At 40.3% G+C, this 26,557-nt stretch overlaps 2 protein-coding genes across 7 annotated transcripts in view; one reads left to right on the plus strand and one right to left on the minus strand.

Annotated features, from left to right (window-relative positions):
* DKK3 (dickkopf WNT signaling pathway inhibitor 3) overlaps positions 1–3,944 on the plus strand; it is a 44,229-nt gene extending 40,285 nt beyond the window's left edge. Inside the window, exons 6-8 of the mRNA XM_021685306.2 lie at positions 120–264; positions 1,239–1,395; positions 2,357–3,944. Of these exons, the coding sequence (XP_021540981.1) occupies positions 120–264; positions 1,239–1,395; positions 2,357–2,576 (522 nt within the window). The 3' untranslated portion in view covers positions 2,577–3,944. The remainder of the gene's footprint in view (positions 1–119; positions 265–1,238; positions 1,396–2,356) is intronic.
* Positions 3,945–7,455: 3,511 nt separating this feature from the next.
* Positions 7,456–26,557, minus strand: part of USP47 (ubiquitin specific peptidase 47) — a 111,418-nt gene continuing 92,316 nt past the window's right edge. For 4 of the 6 annotated variants that reach the window (XM_044919556.1, XM_021685304.1, XM_044919555.1 and 1 more), the window contains exons 19-28: positions 24,870–24,989; positions 22,185–22,962; positions 17,303–17,478; positions 16,861–16,941; positions 14,992–15,107; positions 14,510–14,628; positions 12,327–12,457; positions 10,428–10,475; positions 10,206–10,336; positions 7,456–9,354 (exon numbers count right to left, since the gene is read on the minus strand). In XM_044919556.1, the coding sequence (XP_044775491.1) occupies positions 9,180–9,354; positions 10,206–10,336; positions 10,428–10,475; positions 12,327–12,457; positions 14,510–14,628; positions 14,992–15,107; positions 16,861–16,941; positions 17,303–17,478; positions 22,185–22,962; positions 24,870–24,989 (1,875 nt within the window). In that variant the 3' untranslated portion in view covers positions 7,456–9,179. Of the gene's footprint in view, positions 9,355–10,205; positions 10,337–10,427; positions 10,476–12,326; positions 12,458–14,509; positions 14,629–14,991; positions 15,108–16,860; positions 16,942–17,302; positions 17,479–22,184; positions 22,963–24,869; positions 24,990–26,557 lie in introns of those variants that run through there. The other 2 variants (XM_044919557.1, XR_002480055.1) reach the window with 2 other exon arrangements.

Below are 26,557 nucleotides of genomic sequence, written 5' to 3' on the forward strand. Positions count from 1 at the left end.
TGAGAGCATGTGCTTAACACACCTGTGGCGTCTTCAGGCTTTCAGGGCTAGGAGCCAAGCAGGCTGGGTTCTCTCAAGTGCGTGAGCCGGCATGCTTGCGTTTGCCCCCCTCTCTGCAGCTCTGTACCCGGGACAGTGAGTGCTGTGGAGACCAGCTGTGCGTCTGGGGTCACTGCACCAAAACAGCCTCCAAAGGCGGCAACGGGACCATCTGTGACAAGCAGAGGGACTGTCAGCGTGGGCTGTGCTGTGCCTTCCAGAGAGGTGGGTGGGCTCTGCGCTGAGTACGGGGCAAGCCCTGTCCCACGCTCCACCACACGAGGCTTCCTGGGGCCCCATCCATGCCAGACACACCTTTTCAGGGTCCCACCGCCTGGGCAGGCCCCCAGATGCTCACTCAGGGTGTGTCCCAGCCCCACAACCTCTGCCTGAGGCAGGCCCCCGCCTGGAGTGGACCACCATCCCTCTTGCTCTCTCTCTGTCCCCTGTTGACACCTAGAGAAGTTAAATTCCTTCAGGATGCATGAGCTCAGGGCAGGAGGAACACCCCCAGATGGGTGGGATTTGAACAACCCCTCTCCACCCTCCAGCTCATTTCCCAGGCCCCGAAGGTAGCACCTGGCTCCGTGCTCTTTCCTGAGGACAGCCCCCTTCTATTCCTATTCCATTCTCACTGCCCCTCCCGGGTGAGGTTGCTCAGGCACTCCCCCTCCTGCCGGGTTTCTGAAAATCTCTCCCTTAGCTGCTTCCCCAGCTCAGCCCCTGCGGCCCCCGGTCCACCTGCTTCCTGCTGTCCCAGCCATTTTCCCCAGGTCAGCTCTCGCAGCGCGGTTGCTCTGTTCTGGCTCCTCAGTCTGCCTTTCAAGGCCTCGACCAGCTGCAGCTTCTCTGTCCGCCTGCTCTCTCCAGGGCTCCCAGCCCTTCCCACCACGCCCAACCCCGGGCCTTTATTGGCGCTGTGTCCCAGCCTTGAGTGCCTTTCTTAGACTCTTGGTTTCTCCAGGCTTTTGGCTTCAAAACCCAGCATAAGCCCTCATCTCCACGCAGTCCTCCCTAAGTGCTCCAACCCTCCTGAGCCCATCCTGCCCTTGTTTCTTCTCATCCCACCTCTTCCGTTTTAATCTCCACTTGGCGGTTGAGGGGGGAAGGTCGGGGCTGTCCCCCATTTCTCCGCTCCCTTCCGTGGTGCCCCCCTGCTCGATGCTGGGCACGCAGGGATGACTGTCCACTGGCCCCAGGTCTGCTGTTTCCTGTGTGCACACCCCTGCCCGTGGAGGGTGAGCTGTGCCATGACCCCGCCAGCCGGCTTCTGGACCTCATCACCTGGGAGTTAGAGTCTGACGGAGCTTTGGACCGATGCCCGTGTGCCCGTGGCCTTCTCTGCCAGCCCCACAGGTGAGGCCGCACCTGCCCTCCCTATCAGAGATCGAGAGCAGATGAGGCGCCACCCAGTGGGATCTCAGGAGCAGAGGGGTGATGTGTTTAGGGTAGTTTAGGGTAGGTTTAAGTGGAGGTGTCCTTGGATCATCCAGAGGCTGAGTCTCACAGCAGTCAGTGACTGTCGGTCTGGGGCTCAGGAGAAGGTGTGGCTGGGGTTACGGATTTGGAGCTCGTCTGCATGGTGGTTGAAGCCTCATGAGGAGGTGATCCAGGGGGAGGGTGAGGAGGCAGAAGAGCTGGGAGCTGAGGCGGGAACCCAGGCCCTTCACAGTGAGGGACAGACCGAGGAAGAGCCGGCAGAGGTGCCTGAGAAGGCACAGAAGTAGAAGGGAAACTGGGAGAGGGCCCCCAAATTGGGCTCTGCTAATAGTGTCCTAAGCTGCTGAGACACCATGAAGCATCTGAGGTGTGGCCTCCCTGCAGTCACTACTCACCTTCCTCGCTGCCCAGCAGCATCCAGGGTGGCTGGGCAGACACAGAGGACTCCCCGGCCCCGCCTCACGAGGCCCCGGGGCTGCCCACAGGTGCAGCTGATGTGACAGTCAGGGGCTGCTGCCACGTGGAGGCCCAGATGGGCAGGTGGCTGAGAGGGGCCACACACTGCCGTAAACTCTCAGGCCCCGCAGTGCTCAGGGCCTGCCCCAGAGAGTCTCACCGGAAGACAGACCTCCCCTGGAGGTGCGGGGTGGGGGTGCCCCTGGAAAAGTGACCATCCCTCAGCCATCTTTTTTAAGGTACGATGTGGACGGGAAGGTAAGACTCCGTTGAGGTGTTAGAGGAGATGTGAGGGTGAGCTCAAAGCGAGGGGCCTTGTTTCGGGCGCGGGCTGCCCCCGTGTTGAGGGCCCCCGCGTCACCCCTCCCCCACAGCGCAGAGCCAGGGCCTTAGGCTGAGCCCAGCCCCGGTCTCTCCCCAGCCACAGCCTGGTGTATGTGTGCAAGCCGGCCTTCCCTGGGAGCCGAGCTGAAGACAGAGAGAGCCTGGGGCCCAGGGAGGCCCCCGACGAGTACGAGGATGGCAGCTTCATTGAAGAGGTGCGCCAGGAGCTGGAGAACCTGGAGAGGAGCCTGTCTGTGGAAATGGCACTCGGGGAGCCCGGTGCTGCCTCTGAGCTGCTGGAAGGAGAAGAGATTTAGACGGAGGCCTGTTCTGCGGGTAGACATGCGATAGAAATAGCTAATTTATTTCCCCAGCTGTGTCCTCTAGGTGTGGGCTTTTTTCCATGGCCTCTTCCCAGTACATTTTCCCTCTGGCTTAAAACAAAACGAGGTGCTGTGCATTTGTCCAGCTCCCGCGGACTGTACACCATCCATCACAGTCTGGGTGCCTGGGTCAGGCAGTGGGGAGGGGTGCGGGGAGTGTGTGGGAGGGTGCAGGGCTGCCGCGCTGGTCCAGATTACTGGCCACTTGGGCCTCTCGTGGCTGGCACCTGGCACGTTTCCTTTTTTCTACATCACCTTGAGAATTGGAGGAGGGGAGGGGCCGGAAAAGGATGCAGGTGTCCCCATGATGGGTTTTGGGGAAATGTGGACTCATACATATGGAGAACGGTGCCCTGCTTTGCAAATGTGAGCCTGGCGAAATGTAACAAATGAATTTTCCATGTACTTCTTCCCATGGGCACAGGCAAGCTGTGCGTTCCGCTGCTGTGGGTGACGTGTTCCGCTCGCTCCGTGTCATGTGCATCCCTGTCCTGTCAGCAGTGTTCCTCGGCTCCTACGTCTGTCTGGGGGCAGCAGTTTCATACCCCTCACCACAACCTGGCAAGGACAGTGGCGGTCTCCCCATCTGTCAGCATCTTGGAGTCTCAGAGACACCAAGTTGCTTGCCCGGGTCACACAGCGAGTGAAGACCAGTGCAGGATTGCTCCCAGGTGTGATTCCAAGCACATGCTTTCCCTACCCCTCCCCGCCAGGCCAGTGCCACCTAAAGTTCCCTCTAAAAGGTGGCTGGATGGGAATTTTTCTTTTGAGGCATATCCGGAATTGAGGTCAGTCTAGTTCACTGTAAGATTAAACTTCTACTGTTAGATGTAGCATTCTCCCTAGTGTGGGGGTGGCCATCATCCCAGTGCAGAAGCAAATGGTATCAACACTCTCCCCCTATAGCAGGTGGTTATGTTAGCGACTTGGAAGGTGCTTGGTTGGTGCAGAATATATACGTCCACTTGCCAGAAACAGTACTTAAGTAATTGTAGGGCCAGGATTATAAATGAAATTTGCAAAATCACTTACCAGCAACTGCAGACCATTTTCAACCACATGGAGAAAATCAAAGCAAGGTTTTATGAAATACGGCTGTAATATCCAAACTGAGAGCACTGGGCTGCATGTTATTCCGTAAGCGATATTTGCAGGTGCCATGGACTGTTTCCATCAAGTATTCATCCAGAGTTATTAAATTTTAAAATTGCACATGATTGTATAAGCATGCTTTGAGTTTTAAATTATGTATAAACACCTATGTTGCATTTAAAAATCAAGCATAAATCACTTAAACTACTCCTTTGTAGTTCTTGGATGTCTTTTCATTTTGACTTTGAATAAGTAAAAAACACTTTGAGCCAGAAAAAATAAAATGGAAATGAACTGCCTTGTTAAAAAAAAAAAAAAACCCAAAAAGACTTCCACATAAGCGAATTTTCCAGGCAAGTGAAGCACACCTGTTTTAGCACCAAAATATTTTAGAAATGCTAACCATTTTTGTCAGGGATTAGTCTTAAGAGTGGGAATACTTTACTGTCTTCTGAAAGAGTAAATGGAATGTATATGACTCTAAAAAAAAAAAGAGCAGGAGTTGGGGAAGGGCCAGAGGGAGAAAGAGAGAAGCAGACTCCCCCACTGAGTAGGGAGCCTGATGCGGGGCTGGAGCCTGATGCGGGGCTCGATCCCAAGCCCCTGGGATCATGACCTGAGCTGAAGGCAGATGCTTAACTGAGCCACCCAGGCGCCCCTGGCTCTTTTCTTTCTATTCAAATGTGGTTCCGATCATAACACAAATCTTTAGGGACTGTAATCATAAAACTACTATATATTAAGGTCAGCTGGGTGGCAGGCGCCAGATTAGGCAGGCTACCTGTATTACCTCATTTAATCTTCATTGAATCTAGGGGTATTTTCTTCATTTAACAGATGAAAAAAATGGAAGCTCAAAAATATTGGGTGATAGAGCTAAAAGTCAAACAAAAATAGTATCTAGTATAGTCTGCTCAGGATATACTAATTAAATTTTAAGATCAAATATAGAGCTGCTCTCTATTCAGTGTCAAAGTCATCACGACCACGCTACATCCTATCACTCAACAGTTATTTACTGAGAGCTGCTCAGAACCAGGTGCTGTGATAGGCTCTGGGGGTGCCAAGTGGATCCAGAGAGGGCTCCTACCCTGAACGCATCACGGCCTCCCAAGGCATACACACTAAACCCAGCACCCACAAAGCAAAAGCAGTCAACCCGGTGTCAGAACAGTGTTACGGGAGCCTCAAAGGAGCACTTGGTTTGGGAGCACTGGCATGGGGACTGGCTCTCAAAGATCAGAGGAGTTTATCAGGCGGTCCGAAGGAGTAGGCAGGGGCACTCCAAGCCAGGGGCAGAAAAAGGGATGGTATATAGAGGGAACAAAGTAATTCACAGTGGCTGGAAGGCAAGGTAAATTTGAACGAGTGTTTGAAGAAGAGGCTTGAAATGGTTTCATTCAACGAAAATGTTACTGAGTTCCTACTGTATGTCAGGCCCTACCTATATTAAGTGCCAGGAGAAGGTGGAACATGAGATAAGACTAGGTCCTCCCCCATGGAATTCTATCCTGCACCACTTTTGTCATCAGAGCCCCCTTCCAGGGGGAAACTGCAATCGACAGAACACAGTTGGCACAGTTACTGGAAAAACAGAACCCCTGCGTATTTGTGTATCAACAAGTCGGTACTCCTGAATTAAATGGGTTACTCAAGCATCACAAAAGATGCTGAACGCTAAGTGTGCCCTCTGTACTGGGGAAAGAGGCAGACCGCGAGCAAAGAAAGCAGAGAGGGAGCATGGTCCCCACTTCTCAGGCAAGGCTATACGGTCTACTAATAATTCCTGGGCTGGTGAATTCTCAGGCTCTGACCAGTCGGAAGACCTGCTTCTCCAGTAGAGAGTAGCTGGTAAGCGGAGGAAGAGTCGGTGCTGTCACGGGGAAGGGGCAGAGCATTCCTCCCCGACGCTTTTTTGCCCTCCTAGCTTGCCACTATGATTGCTGCATTCTTTCCTAAATAGTCACACATGCCTTCACACACTCTTGTCATGTACCCTTGTTCCTAAAAGTCAAGTTTTGAAAACACTGTATCTAACCAAGTGGTCATATAGCACCCTTCTTCCCCACAGGAACGACACTGAAGGAGTGTCTTCTGGTTTCGTGTACACCTAGTCTCGATTGGCCACAACCTTTATTTGGGCCCTCAACTCCTTTGCAAACCTGATAAAAATAGTTTACTAGCCCCCCAGAAAACTATACGTTACACACAGTTTTGCTTTTTTAAAAGACTTGAATTGCCTTATAAGGCTTCTGACTACTAGTGACCAAAATATTGATTTGCTTTTCAAAAATTAAACAGTTTAGATGGAATAGTTTTATTTAGCAAATAAAAAAAACCCCTGCTACTTCAGATTATCCTCTATTCCATATACTTTAGACTACAGTTTGTAAGTCACAAATGCGAGAGTTGGCTAGGGTCTTGATGCTAAACAACGAGACAAAATTCAGAGGGAGATCTTTTCTAATCGGAAAGCAAATACCAGCGAATGAACCAGAATAAATGATTTTATTGTATTCCATACATTCACAGATCACTTCCAGATTTAGCAACGACACTGATTAGCAATGCTCTGATTCCATGCCCTCATTTAGCTTAGGCCACGCTGTAAGTTCTCCCTCTCCCCCGCTCTCCCGGCCTAGAGTGGACACAACACCCTTCCAACCATGCAGCCTGGCAATGGTTTTCTAGCTCAGGCGTAGATTCACAGCCTCCCTCCCCCTGCCCCCATCTTCTCTAAGTACTTTCCATCCATTATGGAAGAGACCGTCTAAGACTCTAGTGTAGGGCTCCTTCACTGTTTTTATCTCATCATGACTATCAGCCCCTACTTACACTTCCTTGGTTTGGCAACTGGACTTCCTGCTGCAAGCTTCTGTACAGACCAGCCAAACACAGCATGGTCATGAAACCACAGCTTTTCTTTGACCAGAACATACCCCTCGCCTTCAGCACCTGTCTCAGATATGTAGGTACTTGGTTCTCACCTGGCATGCCTGGCTGACGCAAACCCATCTTTCCCATGGTAGAAGCTCTTCAAAACCTTGGTGTGACCTATGAGGAACAGGGTCACAGTTTATTGCACGTGGCTTGTGTCGCCTGCCCCACACAGTCCGTGCTCTAACTCTCGGCTGACGGGTCCTCACAGGATTCTCTTAACCTGAGGGAGGCGGACACACGTTCACTTCCCTCACGTAGATTACCACTCCCATCACCACAAATTGAGTTTGAAAAGTTCACCACCCCTTTGCTGAAATTGTTAAAGTGCAGCATTGTGTTCTCACTCTATCAGGCACTGAAAAGCAAGAAGCTTTAAATTGTTCTTTTCTATATTTTCTTTACTCTTGATATTTGTGGTATGCCTGCAAGCAAACACAAAAACAAAAAGCAGGGCAGAAGGCACAAAATGAGGAGCAGGTGTGAGAATTTTACCATTTACTCTTAAAGGAACACCAAACCAAACCAAACCAAACCAAACCCAAAGCCCATTTTGTTTACAATCAGCCTCTTCTGCTCCAGAGAGTGGGTCCTCAAGAGCAGAAACTCAATTTATTAACCCCTACATTCCAAGTAAGTAGGCCTGTATTAGAACCAAAGAGCTGTCGTGTTACATCAGAAAATCCAAGTGATCCAAAAGACAATGCACCAAAAATGCTTCCAAGTTTTTCCTCTGAGAACACCAACTCCACTAAATGCAAACTTGGAACATACTTCAGTGAAATTTAGCAGAATGCTACACAGTTTACATGGAATAAAAATTAGCCAGAAAAATACCTTAGAAAATATTTTTTCCCCCTGTGGATTTCAAGAAACTTTAAAGATATTATGGAATTCTCAATTATTATGTTCAAAGTACAGAGCCAACATCTGCTAATACTATTTTCTAATTCTATCTTTCTTAAAAGGGAAGAAGGTAAAAACCTGATTTTGAAATATTGATAGGATCCTCCAAAGTTAAGTATTAACATCTTTTCATCTCTTATGAGAACTTTACTGTAAACGTACCTTACAGAAATGAGATAATTATTCAGTACATGTTACAAAATGTTAAAACAAATCTATTCTTAATCCAGATTCTTCATCCACAAAAGTTTAATGACTAAAATAACACAACAGAATGAACAAATGTTTTATTGGCATGTTCATTGTTGTAAACAGCATCTGGCATGAAAAAATTTTACCAAAACCTTTTTATTGACTTTTATAAATTAGATGGCATTTTCAAAATTTATGTAGGATTGTGTTCATTGAAGTCCTATTTAGCAAAGCAAAAACTTGCCAATTCTAATAGACTTTGCGATGAAATCATGTTGACTGCATCAGCCTGTGCAGTGACCTGACTTACTAGCAAGTTTTTTCAACACGATGTTAAGACGCTTCCGCAAAGTTAAACTACATGTAACTACAGATCAACTCCAAAAATTAAAGTGGGACTTACAAGGGTTCTAGAAGATTCAAACTTGAAGTAAACCTTCAAAAATAAATGTACAAAGAAAAAAAAACTGAAGCTGCTGAACAGAAAAACCTCATTAACAAGGGCAAATACAATCGTATGGGACCCAGCACTGAGGAACCTCACTGAGGATTACATTTACACAGACTGCTATACTCCTCAATGTACACAAATGTACATCATGAATGATATGTGAAAAGAATAACGATGGGAAATAGTTGAACTGCAATTATGATAACTCAATAGGATCAATTTTATTTACATGCTGAATGAACGAGTGAAACGTATTCTCTACATCCATAACTTAAGTACAATCAGTTATAATTACAATATTGCAGCAATTTGAGCTGCTACCTGCTGGGAGAGGTCTAAGGGAAATGTTTTGATGTTCCAGAATAATGTTCTTAATACTTTGCAAAAAACGAAACAAAATAAAAACACAACTTCACAATTCTTTACTGGGTTATGGCTGGTTCTAAGAATTTCTTTCTTCAGCTCCTATTTTTGCTGCTTTCCAAAGGTCAACATACGTTGCATTTACTTCCGAATTGTCAATGAGGTAATGTGTGTATCAGTGAAATAAACAGAAAATTCATTCATTCATGGCCTTTGCACAGCTTTTATTATGAAGCTATGAGCATCCTGTCTGAGGCTAGTTTTACTAGCGGCTAGGTGCACATTTGTCCGCGATAAAAGAAGTACTCATTCCCCTTCCCCCTTTTCTAGTAGCAGGTTTTGCTTTTTTTTTGTTTTATTTTTTTGCACATCCCTTTTCACTTTACAGTACATTTGACTATAGTGCACAACATGATTCCAAGTCAAAACAGTGGCCCATCGGGCCCTGAGCTTCTGATTGGTCAAGGGCTGTCCAATCAGTGCTGGTGTCACTGGGTTACCCCTAACCATGTCCGGCCATAATGGCACTACACAGTAGCAGTGAACCATCTAATTAAAACCAAAAATCCCCCAGGGAAAATGCTACACTAGCAGAGTCAGTCTTGAGTCAGATCTTTATTTGGTGCTCCATCCAGATATATTTTTAGTGCTTTCTCTTTCCGAGGTGAGTACGTTACACGATGTCCCGTCTTCTGGAGTCGACTGCTTTCTTTTTTCATCAGTTCATTTCTTTGCTCATCTGTTAACTCCATTAATTCTTCTGTCTTATCCCTGTTTAAAATATTAATTACGTATTAGATCAGTACAGCCATCTGCCTTTATTGACTTATGCTTGAATGTTATAATGCTCCTTGGTGAGAAAATGAAACGTGATTGTCACTGGTGAAGTTAACTAATCTCACACCTTAAGATGTCCTGGATTTCTAATATGTTTATTAACACAGCACTCACTTCTAAAAATGGCATAGAATAACTTCCATGCTATTATTGGTATAATAATAGCTATCACTTATTGAACATTTATATATAACAGGTACTATGCCAGTTTTTTTAAATGCAATAGCTCTAGTTCTCATAAAATCCTGCAAGGTTGACATCATTGTCACCATTTTACAGATGAGGAGCTAGGTAAATAACAAAGCCTAATCTGAACTCATATCTGTCACAGGCTCCAATGACTATTCTTTTCCTCTGTATCTGTGTTGGCTCATACGGTAACCTCCTCCTCCATGTGCCTACCGAATGCTTGAAACCTACTAGAAGTGTAACACACACTATTTCTAGGACTTACTATAAGAAAAAAGATGTAAAACATCTCATGAATGACTTTTTATATTGATTACATGTAATGATTAACATTTTGGACACAGTGGGTTAAAATACTTTATTAAAATTAATTTCACCAGTTTCTTTTTAAAAAGCTTTTTAAAGTGTGGCTACAAGAAAAATTCAAAATGTAATGGGTGCCTCTTGTATTAACTACTACTGATTAGGGCCGCTCTATATCATAAACATAGTAAAGGAAAAAAAAAACATAGTAAAGGCATTTACAGAAAACAAGATACTATGCACACAAAAAAAATGTGACATCACTGGGAGTAACAAATACATTGTAAATGTACCTATAAAATATGACTGCACCATCATCACAGATATAAAGAGGCCAGACATTCAGGGTAGAAACTTTAGGATTCCAGTCCAAATCCTGATGAATATCAAGGACAGAAATATCACAGGGAAAAGTTCCTCTACCCTAGGGAAAAAATGAATGAATGAATAAATCATGCTGTTAGCCATGTTTATTGAGCACTAGTATGCAAATGCAAACATTCTCAGGGCTTTACCTTGGCAAATTCAATATCTTCCAAAGGAATTCCACTGATTTCAGAAAGCTGTAAAAGGAAACATTTTATGAGTTATTTAAAAAACTAAATTTGTTAAAATAAGTCATCCTTTTTTAAAATTTTATTATGTTATGTTAATCACCATACATGACATCATTAGTTTTTTTTTTTTTTTTTTTTAAAGATTTTATTTATTTATTTGAGAGAGAGAATGAGATAGAGAGCATGAGAGGGGGGAGGGTCAGAGAGAGAGGCAGACTCCCTGCTGAGCAGGGAGCCCGACGTGGGACTCGATCCCGGGACTCCAGGATCATGACCTGAGCCGAAGGCAGTCGCTTAACCAACTGAGCCACCCAGGCGCCCCATCATTAGTTTTTGATGTAGTGTTCCGTGATTCATTGTTTGCGTATAATACACAGTGCTCAACCATCAACCTTTTAACACACACAGAAATAGCTTGATTTTTTTTTCAAAGATGTAAAGTTTGCTATAAAATATTAGGGAAAAAAAAAGCAGAAAGATGAATTGTCTCCCTTCTCCCCTGCAAATGCCATGTCCCAGAAATACCAATTTAGTATATTCCTTCCAGACCCTTTCCTATGCATATATAAACTACATCACATATTTCTAAAATACATAAAATTACATTTATGAAACATCTCTATAGAATAATTTTATACAGCCTATTTATAAGAACAGGATACAGAGTAACCTCATTCTCTTCAACAGCTTAATATACTATTTTATTCCCTCCTGAGGGACACCAAATCTGTTTTTAATTCTTCCCAGTTACAACGCTATACTATATACCTTCATGAATATCCTTGCATATTTCTGCAAGTATTTCTTTTCGGTTGAATTCTTAGATGTGGAACTGCACATCTGAAATGTTGCTAATGCCAAACTGAAGCCTGAAAAAACTGTATCAATTTAACTACTTATCAATGTTGTATGATATTGCCTGTTTTCCCCAAACCTTGATGATTCTAGGTATTTTTGATGTTCTAAATTTTCACCACTTTAAGAGGTAAAGAATGCTATTACTGTTTTAACTTGTATTTCTTCTTCAACAAACTGCCTAATCAAGTTCTTTGCCTATTTTAAAATTAGATTGTTCATCTTTTTTTTATTAATGTGGTAGCTCCTTATAAATACGGATGATCGTGTTTCATATCTGTTTTAAATATTTTTCCCCTTTCTTGTTTTTTATCTTTGTTTATGGGTTGTTTAAAAAAAAATGGGGAGGAGGCTGTGTGTGAAAGGTTTATGCTTTTATGTGATCTCTTCTTTTTTTAGTTTCTGGTATTATGCTTACAAATATCTTTCCCTTTCCAGGATATAAAAATATTTTCAATATTTTCATCCAGTACATTTGTCATTTTATTTTTATATAAATTTAATATATTTAGAATTTATTTTTGTGTTTGGTGTGAATTATGGAAATAAAATTTTTTTCTCAAGATGCTAATTGTCCTAGTACTGCTTAGGAATAATTCACCCAATCCCCATAGAACTGTAGAATTCCCACCTTTAAAATGAATAATGCAAAAGAGAACTTCATCTGGATTCTTTATTCAATTCCACATTATTTGGCTTTTTAAAATATATACAGCAATTTACTCTAGTAACTTCTAACTAATCCTAATTACTGAGGAAAAACTTGATCCAAGTAACTAAAAGTGAGGGTCCACTTCTGGATGGCCAAAAGCCAGTATAATTTTTCAAAGCACCAGGAACCTAAAGAAACAAGGAGTGCGTGACAAAGTGTCACAAGGTATGAAAGTGTCACAAAGAAAGAAAGGTTGCCACATTAGTGTTTGGCACTCATTTCCTAGGCCCTCTCTTAAGTAACACAGAGAAAAACACATGTTAGTTCAATTTGCTTTAAAATGAACTTACCTTCTCTCGCAGCTCATCAACACTACTGCTTTCCAACACAACCTCCTGGAAGGGATCCAGCTTCATCTCTGAAGGTCTCCACCTTCTTGACAGAACTGCAAGCTGGGACATGGATTTCATCTTCTCCACCCCTATGAAGATACAAGATTACATCACCTTTCTCTTTTCTCTAGAGGTTTGTACTTTGACTTTTTCTGTATTGCCTGACTACCCAAAAAGATTTACTTCAAGTGTTATGCTGAGATAGTGGATATAAAATAACCCAGTTATCCCAAGGAGTTTTTGAGAATACAATACTTCCTCTCTTCCCTCCAGTCTCTGAGGAGAATTCCTTACTCTTTTGCAAGCTCTCCTTTCACCAGGACTCCCGAATTCTCCTTCCCGAGTCCTGCTGGACACTGCTCTACCAACTACTCTCTTCTCCGGATTGCCAATCTTTGCCTTTGTGTTGGCTACTACCCCCACAAATCATCTTCACTTCATCTTCTTTCTTCACTCAGACTATCATTAATCCCTCTTCTCATTTACTCAACGCTTACTGATTCTTCGAAACCCAGCTCAATTGTCTCCTTTCTCTCTGACGTATACAAGAGCAAACGACTGATTTGGTCCTTAGTAACTAGGATTTGGGAATTACAGGTTTGCAGTTCTGGTTCTCTTATAGGCTATGTATCTGTAAGGGCAATCACTGGTTCTTATTCATTTCTGTAGCAACAGAGATTAGCAGTGTCTGGCAATTTACAGGTTAATAAATGTTTGAGATGTAATCACGTGATTTATTTCTTACTCAACTATTTTGATGCTAAAATATATACTGAAATGATACTGATGCAGGCACCCACCATCCAGTAACATCTCGCAGCTAATCCATCTCAATCCCTCCTAACAAGGGGAACTTCTATGTTCTTCATCATCTCTTCCTGGCCTGCCAGACAAAGTGATTATTCTCTAAGGCCCGAGACAATCAGAGAAGGAATCACAGTCTGGAGCACCTGCCTACACAGCATGGTAGACGGTGTCCTAGTTGTTCCTTATCTCTCCCGTTTACCTGTCAATTAATCAGAGCTTTAACAACTGAAATTTAAAACTGGACCCAAAATATCCTGAAATAGGTGAGGTGTCAGTATTATTGAACCCTCTGAAAACTATCACAATCTTATGATATTTTAATTTCTATGGGGGGGGAAAAAAAGGAAAATCGAAATCTTTCTAGGCGACAGCACTCACCAAAGAACACAGAACTAGTTGTTTCCTTGATATGATCTCCCCAAAGTCAACTTTTCTCCCATTACCTCCTCCAAAAAACCAGTACTTTAAATGTTCCAATGTTGAACATTAAAACCAGGAGGTGTGACAAACAAGTCCTCTTCTAGGTTACTGTTACAGGTTGAACGTGTCTCCTCCAAGAGACATTTAAAGTCCTATACCCTAGTACCTCAGATTATGACCTACTTTGGAAATAAGGTTGTTATAGTGGTAATCAGGTTAAAATGAGGTCATTAGGGTGGGCCTTAATCAAGCATGACCGGGGGGGGTCATGGGGAAATACGGGGGAAATTTGGAAACAGACACACAAGCCCACAGGGAGGACATTATGTGCAGATGAAAGCAGAGATCAGGAGATGCATTTCCAAACCAAAAACACCAAAGACTGCCAACCAACCACGAGAAGCTAGGAGAGGGACATGGAACAAATCTTCCCTCACAGCTCTCAGAAGAAACCAACCCTGCTGACACCTTGATCTCAGACTTCCAGCCTCCAAAACAGTGAAACAATTTCTGTTGTTTAAACCATCCAGTTTGTGGTACTTTGTTATGGCAGCCTAGGAAACTAATACAGTTATTGTTCGCAAAATCTCTGATCAATTATCAATACTACACCCTCTAACAAAAATAAGCCATAATGAAGAAAGAAACTAAATAACAAACCCAGGTAAGAAAACGTTAGCAGAGCAGAATTTTCTTTAAAAAGTACTTAAAAATGCAACTTTCAAACTGCAACTTCCCTGTAAGGAGAAATTAATATTTTCAAAATTAGAGAAGAGAAATATTTAAAAGGTAACTGGAACCCAGACTAAAGACAGAAGAAAACTTGCTATGTGATTAAAAAAAAAAAACTATAGGCTTCTATTAGTGCCAGAGCATTTCTAACTGATATTTCCCCACAAAAACATGGATAATACCATCAAGAACTTCAAGGAAAACCTCCCAGTTGCTGGAGATATTAATATCTTCTTCATAAATATGATAATCCAAAAAGACAGTGCCAGGATTCTTCCATGTTTTTTTCCTTAGACGAAATCTACAAATGTGATAAGATATTTTAAATTACTGTATTTTGAGATTCTTAACTTAAAAAAATGACATGAATCTGACATCAAGGAAAAATGAACTATGTTTAAATACACATGTCAAGTGGTTATTAATTAAAATTTTGGAAAAATATGAGATGCTGCTCAAACTTCAAATTTAGGGTCCTACAGAGGAAGTTCAAACAAATTCTAATAGTTTTGCTTAGTTCTACTAAAAATTAATCTGTAGTACTAAAATTCTGAATAGGACAGGAATTTTTAATTCTAGTTTGAGAAAATTATACCAATCCATATCAACTGACCACACAGTCTTTCTTCCTTCCAATTGCTGATGACACTGTAATTTACTTTACCTGTCAATACTGAGCTCTAAACCACACTGCTCCCTGAGTTGAGGAATTAATTCCTCTTTTGATTGCCGTACAGTCATTCCTTTAGCAAACACAGCATCTAGCAGAAACTTGCATGGCTAGGAATATAAACATCATCAGAGAATTCAATTACACATTCAAATAGGGATATACGAGACATTTTATTTGCACTTTATAGTGTGACAATTACAGGCCTGAGTTTAGGAATCTATCTTCCTAGGTTCAAGTCTTGGCTCTACTACTGACTAACTCTGCTATCTTGAGCAAGTTTACTTAACACTTCTGTGCCCTTTTTTCATCTGTAAACTGGGGACAGTGTCTTCCTCACAGAGTCATTGTGGAGATTAAATAACATTTATATTTCTCTTCTTATAACAAAATGATCACAATTTTTAAAGTAAAAAGAATCCCTTTCATGGACTAAGATGAGGGATATGCATACTAATTCTCCAAATACATTTATTCATTGTCTCAGAAGGGACACTGTCTCTGCAAACCCCAACGCTGGAAGAAACATTCACATATAAGAGATATGACAGATGCTCAATAAAATATCTGTTGAACAAATGAAGGCATTTTAGGAAAAAATTATCCCCTTCCAGTAGTCTCTCTTTACCCATGGCTTCCCTTTCTGCATCTTTAGTTACTTGTAGCCACTTGGGGTCTGGAAGCAAACAATCCTCCTTCTGACAACTCGCCAGAAGGCCCGTAATAGCCCAATGGTACACTGTAATAATCAGTGCCTACGCCATGTACCTTCACTGCGCCTCATCACACAAGCATTTCATCATTTCATCACAAGAAGGTGACAGGAAATATAGCACAATAAGATATTATGAGAGACCACATTCACATACCTTTTATTATAGTATACTGTTAAAACTGTACTATTTAATTGGTAATTGTTAATCTCTTACTCTGCCTAATTTGGTAAATTAAACTTTATCAAGGTATGCAAGGAAAAAGCATAGTTTATGTAGGTGTGGTACTATCCGCAGTTTCAGGCATCCATGGGGGGGGGCAGGGTCTGGGAACATATCCCCTGTGGATAAGGGGGGAGCACTATTACATTTGCTGTTTGGTTTTCACACTTGTCTAGTCTTCAATAAGATGTTATAAACACCCTGAAAACAGGGACTTTGCCTTTTTCTTCTGGCTTTTTTCCATTGCTTGGCATCTGTTGTATGACCTTGGGCAAATTGCATAATTTCTTTTTGCCTCAGTTTCTTTATCTATAAAATGGGAATAATAAATAGTACTCATATCATAGCTAACTGATGAGGATTACAGGAGTTAATATCTGCGAGCATATGGTAAATGCTACTAGGTCAATGCTTGCTAAAAACTAAAATGACTCTCTGAACACAAAAAGTCCGATATAAGGACTCTACAGATCAACTGCTGTCCTGTACTTCATGATCCTGCACTACACGATCATTTCTAGAAAACAAGCACAAACAATGCCCCTTTTAAATGCAGGAAATTTCTGCCTCACTCCAGCATTGGTATCAACACTTTAAAGCAGAGGGATGGCAAAAAAAAAAAAAAAAAAAAAAAAGGCCTGAGAGCCACTTCATCTGCTGCCTGTTTTTGTAAATAAAATTTTACTGGGACATAGCTAATCCCACTGGTTTGTGTATCGTCTACGTCTGCTTTTGTGCTACAGTGGCAAAAATGAGCAGCTGCAACAGAGGCAGTATGGTCTACACAACTAAAATATTTTCTGGAAATAGTGTGCTGGCCTCTGCTTTAAAGAGATAAAAAGAAATGACTAGTCATAAAATCTCTGCACTCTATGTTTTCATTAACTGCCAAAAGTGACCTTACATTGCTCTGAAGGGTATTACTTACCTCTTGTTCATTGACCAGAAGCTGGTACACTTTAACTCTGTATTCTCCTTTTTTAAGTGCTCTCCCCAGTCTAATTGTAATCTATAAATTAAAACATTTTTTTTTAGATGTATTATCTCAGCAGAATAAACAACCCATTCTCCCCACATTGTTTAGTTTGGTCTTCAAAAATTCTCTACATTAGGGACTCTTTGAGAACAGGTATATCTTTTACCTCTGATTCCCAGCACCTAGAATAGTAACTGACACAGAGTGAACATTTAACAAAGCTTTGTTAGATGAATGAAGAAAAACAACAACAACAACAAAAACAACCACTAAACATAAAAATAAAATTACCCTTTTAGGGTTATCTATTTCACCTTACTTGGAAACAGGGCAAGATGTTCTCAAATCTATCACTTAAAACAGACTCTAATTATTCAAAATTATTTTAATCAACCTTATTGTCATCTGAAAATGATGAAAGTGTCTCATTCAGTCGGACGCTCTCAAACTCTTGATTGCTGGCATACACTCGAAAGACCTTGAAGTGAGAGGACAAAACTCCAACAAAGGGCTCTAAATGTTGTTTGAAAGCGGCCAGAGTAATTCTTTTATCAACATGCACCATCAACCCTAAGTACAAAAAAACCAAAACAAAACAGAAACAAAAATGTAAAAGAAACCTCTTAGAATATAAATAAAACAGATCATATGCTTTTTATTATACTCTAAGCAGGAAAAAAGTACCCCCTTTCAGTTATTTGACTTTTAGCTCATACACAACATTGAATGGACAAAAAACATGGACACTGAGCATATGATAGACTCCAACAGCTTCAAATGTTCAGAGATATTTAAGTGCTTATTTATTTATTTAGGCTGCTGAATTCCAAACCAAGCTTCCAGGAATTCTTTTCCATTACATACATTTCTAGTTCTACACAGTAATAATGTGGCTCTGGCCGGGCTCCACCCCTATCTCTTCTGCTTCCTGACTAGCCATGTGACATGGAGCAAGCCCCCAGCCTCTATATATCCACTTCTTCATTTAAACAATGGAGAGAATAGCACCTACCTCATGGGATTGCAGTGGGAATTCAATGGGGTTAATAGGTTTATCATGCTCTTAGCACAGTGCCAAATATCTAGTAATTACTTCAGAAAGTGTTAGTAAATCTAGTTCTGGGATTTCTACTAGAATAAAAATGTCAAGACTAGCATATGAAGATGTCTGTTTATCATGTGGTTGGACTGGAATAGGAAGAGTATCTAAATGGATCAGAAACTCCCACCATCCTCCAAACTTCTATAAAAGCTCTCTTGGCATTGTAATAGGATTATTTTTGGTGAGCTTTATTTTTTTTTTAATACTTATTACTCTTTTGTCCTTTATAAGCCACTCATGAGCATACTTCTGGAATATTTCTATTTACTCGAGTCTTCATATTAAAAGAGCAACAACTAGACTCATTTTTCTCTTTCTCTTACAATAGGCAGTACAGAATACATGAGCTGCATGCTGTCGTAGGCCCATGAGGCCTCTGGAGCCATAGCCATAAGCCTCTCTCTGGGTAGGCTTTGGTTTTCTGTGAAATTTACATCACTAGTCAAGGATGAGACCCTAAAACACGCCTGGTTTATGTTCTCAGGTCATCCCAACTTTTGGGTTGATGAATTTTTGAGTGGACTTCTTCAAATAAATTAATGTTCATTTACTGTTTTCCTGGTTATAAGATTCAGATAGACTACAGAAAAGGTGACAAGTATGAATTAGAATAGAAACATGGTGATGAACTTTTTTGTTATATATACCTTTTCAGGCGGCATTTAATTTCTTTAATATGTCCATTTCTAAACTTTAAGGAGTGTCCCTAAATGTTAATAACCCAGCTTTTGGCAAATAAGCCTCTATTTATACTATCCAGGAGGTACATTTCTTGAGAAGGATATAACGAAAAAATTACTCGATTAGAAACCAGACGTCAATGACTAGATTTCAGCTTTGCTGCTGTTGCCTAATAAATGACTATCAGTAAGTCATCCAATGTCTCTGAGCCTCAGTTTTCTCATGGGATCATTACACCAGTCTCGTTGATTGCTGTTATGACAAATGCAGCAAATTCTAAATCATTACTAAATAATAAGCTATTACTGCCATTTTGGTTTCTGTGATAACCTGTAGTAACAAGTGTTCGTTGTTGTAGTGAAACAGCCTGGCCTGAATGAATTCCTGCCCCCTCCTTGTACATTAGATTTGTGACTCTGACTTAACTTCTCTGTACTTCAATTACCTCTATTATAAAATGGAGACAAGAGTATTTACAACCTCATGTGTTTTGGGGTCAGTATATGTAAAATGCTTAATATAGCCCAGGCCAAAATTGATGGCTTAATTGACTGGCTATAATTATAATGTAGAGATTACCATCATACCATTTTTCCTATTTACCTCTTCAAACAGAAGAGTTCAGTCTCTTCAGTACAACCTCAAAATATCTTTAAAAAGGTTTTTCTTTTTCTTTCCTTTATGTATTTCTTGAATGAGGTGGTAACCAAAATTGTACAAAGAAATTTTCAGTGCAAACACACTGCCATTTTTATTACCTTGACCTCGCTGTCTATACCTGAATGCCTGCAGACTGCAACTAGGTCACAGTGGAACGGTATTTTCAGAGAAAGGTCTATAATTACTCCCTGAAACAATTCCTGGATTTTAACAAATAGCTTAAAGACCATCTCTTTAAGTGTATTTCAGTTATTACCTAAGTTAATTCCTATACTGTACATAGAATGTCATTCTTCAGGTATCAAGTTCTTTGTCTATTATACCTTGCCATTTCATCCCTCTGCAGAATCTGTATTATATTATCTACGTTACCCAGGCACCTACGTTCAGATCACTGAGGAACTGTGATGAACCAGCCTTACTTAGTACAGACTCCTGAAACACCTGGCTGCTGGCTATCATCCCCACTCCTCTCCCTCTAAGCCAGTTTCCATGGTTTTCACGTTTTCTTTTCAAACACAAACAAGCTTTCTGTGTGGCTTCTGAAAGCTGAAATAAACTGTAGTATTTAAATGGGTCCTCTTGATCATGTTTACTATTTCAATAAATGCTAGTAAATTAGTCCACTATGAATTTCCAAAAAGGTGGAATGAGACTCTGCAGACTATAATTCTAAGTATTCCCATTAAATTCTTAAGGTTGAGACTCTCATGCAGTCAAATATCCAGCACATCATTACAAAACAAACCACTTAAAAGAAATTTCTAACTTCTTCCTAAGAGGAGCTACTTTTAATTTTTCCAATGCCCTAGAAGGGTTGAGGATGATAAGAAAGCAAGTAACCATAGCTACTAGCTATTTTTCCTTTACTATGATGTGAGGAAAGTAAGGGACAGTGGTAGCAGTTAAGAAATAGAGAAATACATACCAGGCTTATAATCAGAATATATGAGTTTGATCCCAGCAATGTGACCCACTAGCTGTGTGACCTCTGGCAAATTATTTTAGCCAGTTTGAACCAGTTTCTTCATCAGTGAAAAGTGTCTAACAACATCAATTTCACACAGTTGTTGAGAACTAAATGAAATAAAGTAAGTTACTGAGCCTTATGAAGTAAAAACTCCATAGGAAGTTAAAGCATTAGTATAGAGTTTCTGTCTCCACTGTGGCTCACCAATCCGTATTTTCCCACTTGAGGTTTCTGCAAGATATGCATATGGATGTCACATGGTTTCAGTGTTATTTGGAACTAGTTAAAAACACAAATTTATGTATTTTTACACTGATTCCATAATTTCTACCACTTTTAAAAGACTAAATTTGAGACTATAAGCATCATAGCACTTAACTTTTATACTGGTTGTTTGTGTCTTCTCCCACCAGATGAAACATAAGGCCGCATCTTTGTCATCTCTACTTCTAAAATCTACGTAGGGCCTGGCATCTTGAATGGATCCAGGAATATTAATTGGGTGGGTGGATCAACGGATGGATAAAGAGTGGGACTCCCTCCCCACTATTACAAAGGTAACGGAGCAAAGGCATTCAATTCAGACTTAAATTCTAGTAATGGTTCCGCTACTTACTAGCTATACATGTACTTTTGGGCAAGTCATTCATCCTCTATGAGCTTCAGTTTTCTTATCAGTCAAATGAGAATATCAATATTTGCTTTATTAATCTCAGACAAGCTTCAAGTGAGAACAAACAAGTGTTTTGAAAACTAAAATATAAAAATATAAGGGGTAGTATTAATATTTGCATTGTTAAAGACTAATGCAAAGTATTTAGGTTTTTGAGCTATCCCTTATAAACCTGAAGAAAATTTTGTATATTGAACCTGGTTGTCCTGCTAATTCTCTGGCCTGTTTTTAGTCTGATGTTTTATAAAAAGTTGTTTTATTTTTTTTATTTTTTTAAATTTTTTTAAGATTTTTTTTTTTTTTTTTTTTTTATTTGAGAGAGAGAGAATGAGAGACAGAGAGCATGAGAGGGAGGAGGGTCAGAGGGAGAAGCAGACTCCCTGCCGAGCAGGGAGCCCGATGCGGGACTCGATCCCGGGACTCCAGGATCATGACCTGAGCCGAAGGCAGTCGCTTAACCAACTGAGCCACCCAGGCGCCCAAAAAAAGTTGTTTTATTTTAATATTGGTGTGTTTTTGTTGTTGTTGCTTATCCCAAAGGCCCGAACTGACAGATCTCTTCAATCTTTTTGTGATTATGCAATTGAGAATTTCTAGTTTATACTTTGCCTGGAGCTTACTTCATAGTATCAATTTTTTTTTCATAATATCAACTAAAAAAAAAAAAGCCCGTTTCCCTTTTTTGACTTTCCCAGTTAATTATGGACTATTTAAGGGGTGTGGGGAGGGAGTTCTCTGCATTGTGGGATAAAGAAAAGAGAGGGGATGCACAAATAAACAATTGTCCTGGGCAGTGAATATCAAATTTTCTTGTCTAGCCCTTTCTTTTTGGTGTATTATTTACTTTTTAAGCTATTCCTTAATTTTTTTACTTAGTACTTTTATCATAATTCTTTCCTTTACAAAATTCTTAATTCTTTTCTCTTTTTCACTTATCTTCCCCAAAGCTGTGATATCACTGCTGTCACAGGTCTGATGTGTTGCAGAGGTCCAAGAACACTTGCTACTACAACTGCACCGAAAATGAAAGCAAACGCAACAGAAGACATTCTTACAATCTAGGAAGTTACGGGTGGTCTTAGAACAAAGTACCTAACTCTTAGCTGATTCTTTTCTTAACTTAAAATTTAAATAAACTGAGAAAACAAATGGTGCTGTTTCAAGGAGCCTTTTTCTTTCTAAGTACATACATTTATGTCCTTCCCCAGAACCTTCGTCTGCAGCATAGGGTTCTGCTTTGAAATACATGTACTGTATTTCTCCCCTGCTCTTGCCACTCTCATCGTATTCACTATCAGTTCCAGAGTCTTCTTCTGCTGTATCCCATGTCTCTTTTTTCCCTTCATTTGCTTTAGTTCTTCTACTACTTGTGATGCTATGAGAGTCAAGTCCATTAGCCAAAGGAATCTGAGCATTATCTGCATTGCACAAAGTGTCACTGCTATGACTGGAGCTAAGAATGTCACTGTCCACTGAACTTGTACTTCTGTCATTATTCACATCTGAGTCTGACCGTTCTTCAGACTGAAAATTTTCAGGATCAGAAGTCTGAATGTGCTGTTCAAGTTCTCTATTGTCCACTGATGCTGAAGAGTCCCTCTCATTGAGAGGCGATTCTATGTTTTCAAAGTCACTTGTCTCAGTACTTTTGCTGCTGTCCCCATTATCACCATCTTGCTGCTGCTGTAGTGACAAGCTTTTGAGTTTTTCAGTGCTTTCTTCTAGAATAGCTTCCACAGACTTCAGGCTCCCCACAGGTCCTTTAACTCTTTCACAGTCATCATCCACATTACCAGAATCGCCCCCAGCTTTCTGGCCTGCTGTCCTTTTGGAGTAAGATCCTGGGGACTGTTCAGGTAACAAAACAAATAATCTGATCGTATTTGCATGACGATCCAGGAGTTTCCACAAATGAGAGTCTGTAAAGGCCATCTGGTAATCCAAAGTCTCAGAACTTTCAACAAACACCTAAATAGTAAGCCAAAGAGTTACATTACATCATTAATTTTAGTGACATTCATTCTCGTTCATCATATCACCTCAATACAAGAAAGTGCATAATAAGTTGTAAAATTTGGGATAACATTTCTAAAGGGAATGTGTACTGTTTTTGGAGACTAAATAAAATTAATATTATGTTCATATGTCTTTGTAATTAGCCATAAAACTGCTAAGACAGAAGGGACACACAGATGCACACACGCATACACAGATATCTTGTTTATTGGGTTGCCCATTTTCAGAATGTTTTTGGACTCCATTATCTTGTCCATTAGGAAAACGAGTTTAGCACGAATACAGATAGAGGAACATGTATAAAGACATGCTGGGAATGCAATACCAAAATCCAGATTATAGAAAAAAAATCCAATGGACAAATGACTTGATTCTAGAGCAAATAAATGGCAAGGAAATAAACACACATGGGGGAGCTTTAGATTAAAATAAACTTGAGAGGTATATCATGGACTTTATTTGGATCCTATTTGAACAAACAAATCAGAAAAAAATTTTACAAGATAATCAGGGAAATGTGAATACTGACTAGATATCAGTTGATATTAAAGCATCTGTTAATTTTCTAGATGTAATAATATAATTATAGTTATTTTTTTTAAAAAGTTCTCATCTTTTAGAGATATATATTCAGATTATTTATAGATGAAATAATATTTCATCTGGGGATGTTTTTCAAATAATCTGAGGGAAGTAGGTGGTTAAATATAAATCAAACGAGAGCTGATAACTTTTTTTTTTTTAAAAGATTTTATTTATTTATTTGAGAGAGAGAATGAGAGAGAGCACGTGAGAGTGGGGAGGGTCAGAGGGAGAAGCAGACTCCCTGCCCAGCAGGGAGCCCGATGCGGGACTCGATCCAGGGACTCCAGGATCATGACCTGAGCCGAAGGCAGTCGCTTAACCAACTGAGCCACCCAGGCGCCCTGAGAGCTGATAACTTTCAGTAAATGTTACAATCAGGACTATTAGCTGACCATTTAAAGAAAAAAATAAAGTGTGATCCCTCCCACTTTTCACCCTACAACGGCATAAGGATGCATTAGAGATTTTAATGACACACACACAAGCACCGTGCAAAAGTATCCAAAGAAAACAGAGGTGAATAAAAATTACACATTGGGATTAATATGACAACACCAAAAAGGTTAAATGAGATAAAAGACTCGAGACCGCATTAAGATGAATGAGACTGGAAAAGGCAATAAATAAAACATGGCAAACAAGGAAAATTTTGGATACAATTTATCTAGAGTAAACTGATGGCATTAGGAATAAACACATAGGAAAAATGATAAATGAATGATAGAACACATAATGGTATCAAGAGGTGAAACAAACAGATTAATGAGAGCTATCTCTTTTCTATCAGAGATAACTAAATAGAGAAAGGGAATAATGTTGGGTGAACCCAAAATGACAACCTTCTCTAGAGTAGGCATGTCTTTGACTTTCACCATGAAGTACTGCTTTATGGGAGAAGCTCAATAATGAACATAACATAATTCACAGAACCATAATTCAAGAATTCAGAGGACATGACTGTTGTGGACAGAAACAGTCATAAGGCTTCACCAGAGGCAGGACTAATCTGGGGCTTGAAAAATAAATGTAGGGAGAGGGGGAAGAACACTGCAGGTGAACAAGACATAAAGGAGAACCAGCAGGACTGACTGAGAAGGACGGAAAGAAGCCTGATCTGACCGATTACAAAGGAAGATAATTACTGAGAGAATGGGAGAATTCACAAGGTAAATTAAAGACAAATGGTGGAGAGCTCTAGAGGCCAGCCTTAAAATATAAAACTTAATTTACTATAACCAGCATAGAAAATAGTAATGAACAATTAAAAGACATACCTTGTTACTTCTAAAAAACCCTTCAGCTTTCAGGGTCTTACTGGGCACAGTGAGAGGGCGGAGGTCATTGTAGCAGCGTTCCAGCACTATCCGCATTGTTTCAGCAGGTAAGTGGATGGCCTATAACGGAAATGATTTGATAAAAAAAGGACTCGCAAGGATAATTCTTCTTGACTTGGAAATGTGGACAATGAGACACTGCTGAGTTCTTCTTAAAAACAGCAGAAAGAAAATTCAGAGAAAATAATTTTTGTAGAGGTTTACAAAATTTTTAGGGATCTGTGGAAAAATTTTAGTCTTATCCATTAATTATGTTCTAAATTAGGTGAACAAAGTATCACTTAACAAATGTATGCTCTGAAACTATTTTTAAGGTAACGATTTTTTACTAAAACTTCTATTCCTCTCATACTTGCAAAGTAAATGAGGTGATCTGGTTCCAACGAAACAGAATAACTGACTCTTTGAGAGTGGATGTCAAACCAATACCTGTTTAACTTCTGAACTTTTGATGGGTTATTTTGTATTCTGTGAACAGTTGTTAATACTTTTCTAAATCATTCTTCTTCTATGTAAAATGATATTAATTAATAAGTAAAATTTAAAGTTATTCTAAAATTACACATCCTTAATTTGAGGTGTCATTATAGGAATTTCACAAGAAATGAACAAAAAAATTTGCGTTTTAAAAAATATGATTTGTTTTCGGGGCGCCTGGGTGGCTCAGTTGGTTAAGCGACTGCCTTCGGCTCAGGTCATGATCCTGGAGTCCCGGGATCGAGTCCCGCATCGGGCTCCTTGCTCAGCGAGGAGTCTGCTTCTCCCTCTGACCCTCCCCCCTCTCATGTGCTGTTTCTCTCTCATTCTCTCTGTCTCAAATAAATAAATAAAATCTTAAAAAAAAAAAAAAAGAAAAAGAAAAAAAATATGATTTGTTTTCAATACAACTAATGATAACTAATTCTTAGGCAGTCTAGTTATACTTTAACCACTGCATTTCTTGGCAAAATATTTTGTAACTGCCTTTATTCTCTACAGACATATTTTTCCCCAACAAAATTACTAGCTTTTTCAGGGAAAGGAACATCATGTGTTTCTTTTGTATTCTACCTCAGTGTTCATACTCTAGATTAAACTGTAATACAGAGCAAGTACACTAATGCAGTCCTTTTATGAGCAATTTAATTGTAAAATATTAACTCCAAAACGTGATTTGTCTCCTCCAGTTATTACTCAGGCAGAAGTGTTAGAAGTTGTTGCTTTGTTAATGTAGTAAGAAAACCCAACTTTTATGTAATACTTAACAATTTTTTTCCCCCACAAAGCATTTATTTATTCCATTAACATTCACAACAACCCTGTTAAAGTAGGCATTAAAAGACCCCAGATGAGATAAAAGCCAATACTGCCTTAAGATGAATGACTGGAAAGTAGATCAACTTCTTGCTTTGCTATTACTGAACAATTTCCACTACACCAAGGCATCTGAACCTAGGGCTTAAGAACCCTGAACAATTTTACCTATGTTTGTGTGCTCAATGTTCTACAGAGTACGGTATAAGTTTTATTTGGAGTGGACTAGCTTTTTGTCCAAGGAAATTTGAATGTTTTCATCATACTTTTCCAGCTCAAAAATTCTGAATGAGTTTGTTCTTTATCACTAACTCACCGAATGTGGTCAACATTTA

Source organism: Neomonachus schauinslandi, chromosome 11 (assembly GCF_002201575.2).
Source record: "Neomonachus schauinslandi chromosome 11, ASM220157v2, whole genome shotgun sequence".
In the NCBI taxonomy this organism is placed as follows: Eukaryota; Metazoa; Chordata; class Mammalia; order Carnivora; family Phocidae; genus Neomonachus; species Neomonachus schauinslandi.